Source organism: Pteropus alecto, unplaced genomic scaffold, assembly GCF_000325575.1.
Source record: "Pteropus alecto unplaced genomic scaffold, ASM32557v1 scaffold276, whole genome shotgun sequence".
NCBI lineage: Eukaryota > Metazoa > Chordata > Mammalia > Chiroptera > Pteropodidae > Pteropus > Pteropus alecto.
Window position 1 is genome coordinate 52,416 of NW_006438074.1, and position 1,161 is coordinate 53,576.

At 29.6% G+C, this 1,161-nt stretch overlaps 1 protein-coding gene across 1 annotated transcript in view; it reads left to right on the forward strand.

Annotated features, from left to right (window-relative positions):
• Positions 1–1,161, forward strand: part of LRRC9 (leucine rich repeat containing 9) — an 80,386-nt gene that overhangs the window by 40,631 nt on the left and 38,594 nt on the right. The window contains exon 21 of the mRNA XM_025049086.1: positions 521–741. Within this exon, the coding sequence (XP_024904854.1) occupies positions 521–741 (221 nt within the window). The remainder of the gene's footprint in view (positions 1–520; positions 742–1,161) is intronic.

A 1,161-nucleotide genomic window follows, 5' to 3' on the forward strand; every position in this document is an offset into this window, starting at 1 on the left:
TTTATAAATATTTATAAATAAATTCTATTTATAAGTAATTATAAATAGAATTATAAATAACAAAATAGTTATTTATAATATAAATGATGCCACAATGAGAAATATTTTCCAGAGTGTTATACATTATCTAGTTTCTTACTCTTATTTTAAAAATGGGAGTGGGTGATTATTTTTAGCTTTGTGTACAGCTTTGTGTTACTGTGATGGTGATAATCTTAATTATATCATTTGAAAGTTATTTAAAAGTGAAATTTGGTATTTCCTACATAATACCTTTCCTTAATATCTAAGAAGAATGAGTCTACTTAGAAATCCAAAATTGGAATTTAATATGTTAGCTGGGATTTATACACAGTGTATCCTTCTTAAATAAAAGGAAAAACAATGATAGTTAATATTACAGAGTCTGTAAAACCACCTGCCTTAGAAAAAGAGAAATAGTAAAATAACCAGCCAGTTATTTTTAAATTAACCTTTTAGCGCAGTCTAAATGTTTTCTTGAATTTGCTTATTTTTCTAGGCATTTCCAAGCTGACTAAATTAACCCACCTCAGCATAAATAATAATCTTCTCACTGGTTTGGAAAAGCATACTTTTGATAACATGCTTCATCTCCACTCCCTTTCTCTTGAGAACAACAAAATCACTTCATTGAGTGGTTTACAAAAAGCTTTTACTCTAATCGAATTATACATAAGCAATAACTATATCGCTCTCAATCAGGAGATCTACAATTTAAAGGTGACTATCTGGGGTAATGTTTTTGTTTTTAAAATATTTACTGTTTGTTTCTACCATGCATGTTCACTATACAGGATTTGGAAAATATAGAAAAATGTAAAGACTAAAATAAAAATCACAACTAACAAAGTTTATTAAAATGGATTTGTGTTCAATTTATGTATACGTACAAATATATGTATGTGTAACCATAATGACCCCAGGTTCGTAACCACCCAGGGTAAATTTCTTTTTATTACTCAAATAAAATAACCCAAGTTCCATTTTCCCTAACTAGTGCCTTCCTCGTTATTTTTGAGGATTCCCAAAACTGGGTGGGGAGAAAAATTCCTTAACATTTCCTGTTCTCTGAGCAGTTCTTGATTATCTCTCACTTACTGGTTCTTACTGCTGGCTCCAACCTTTTCTGGTCAACTTTGC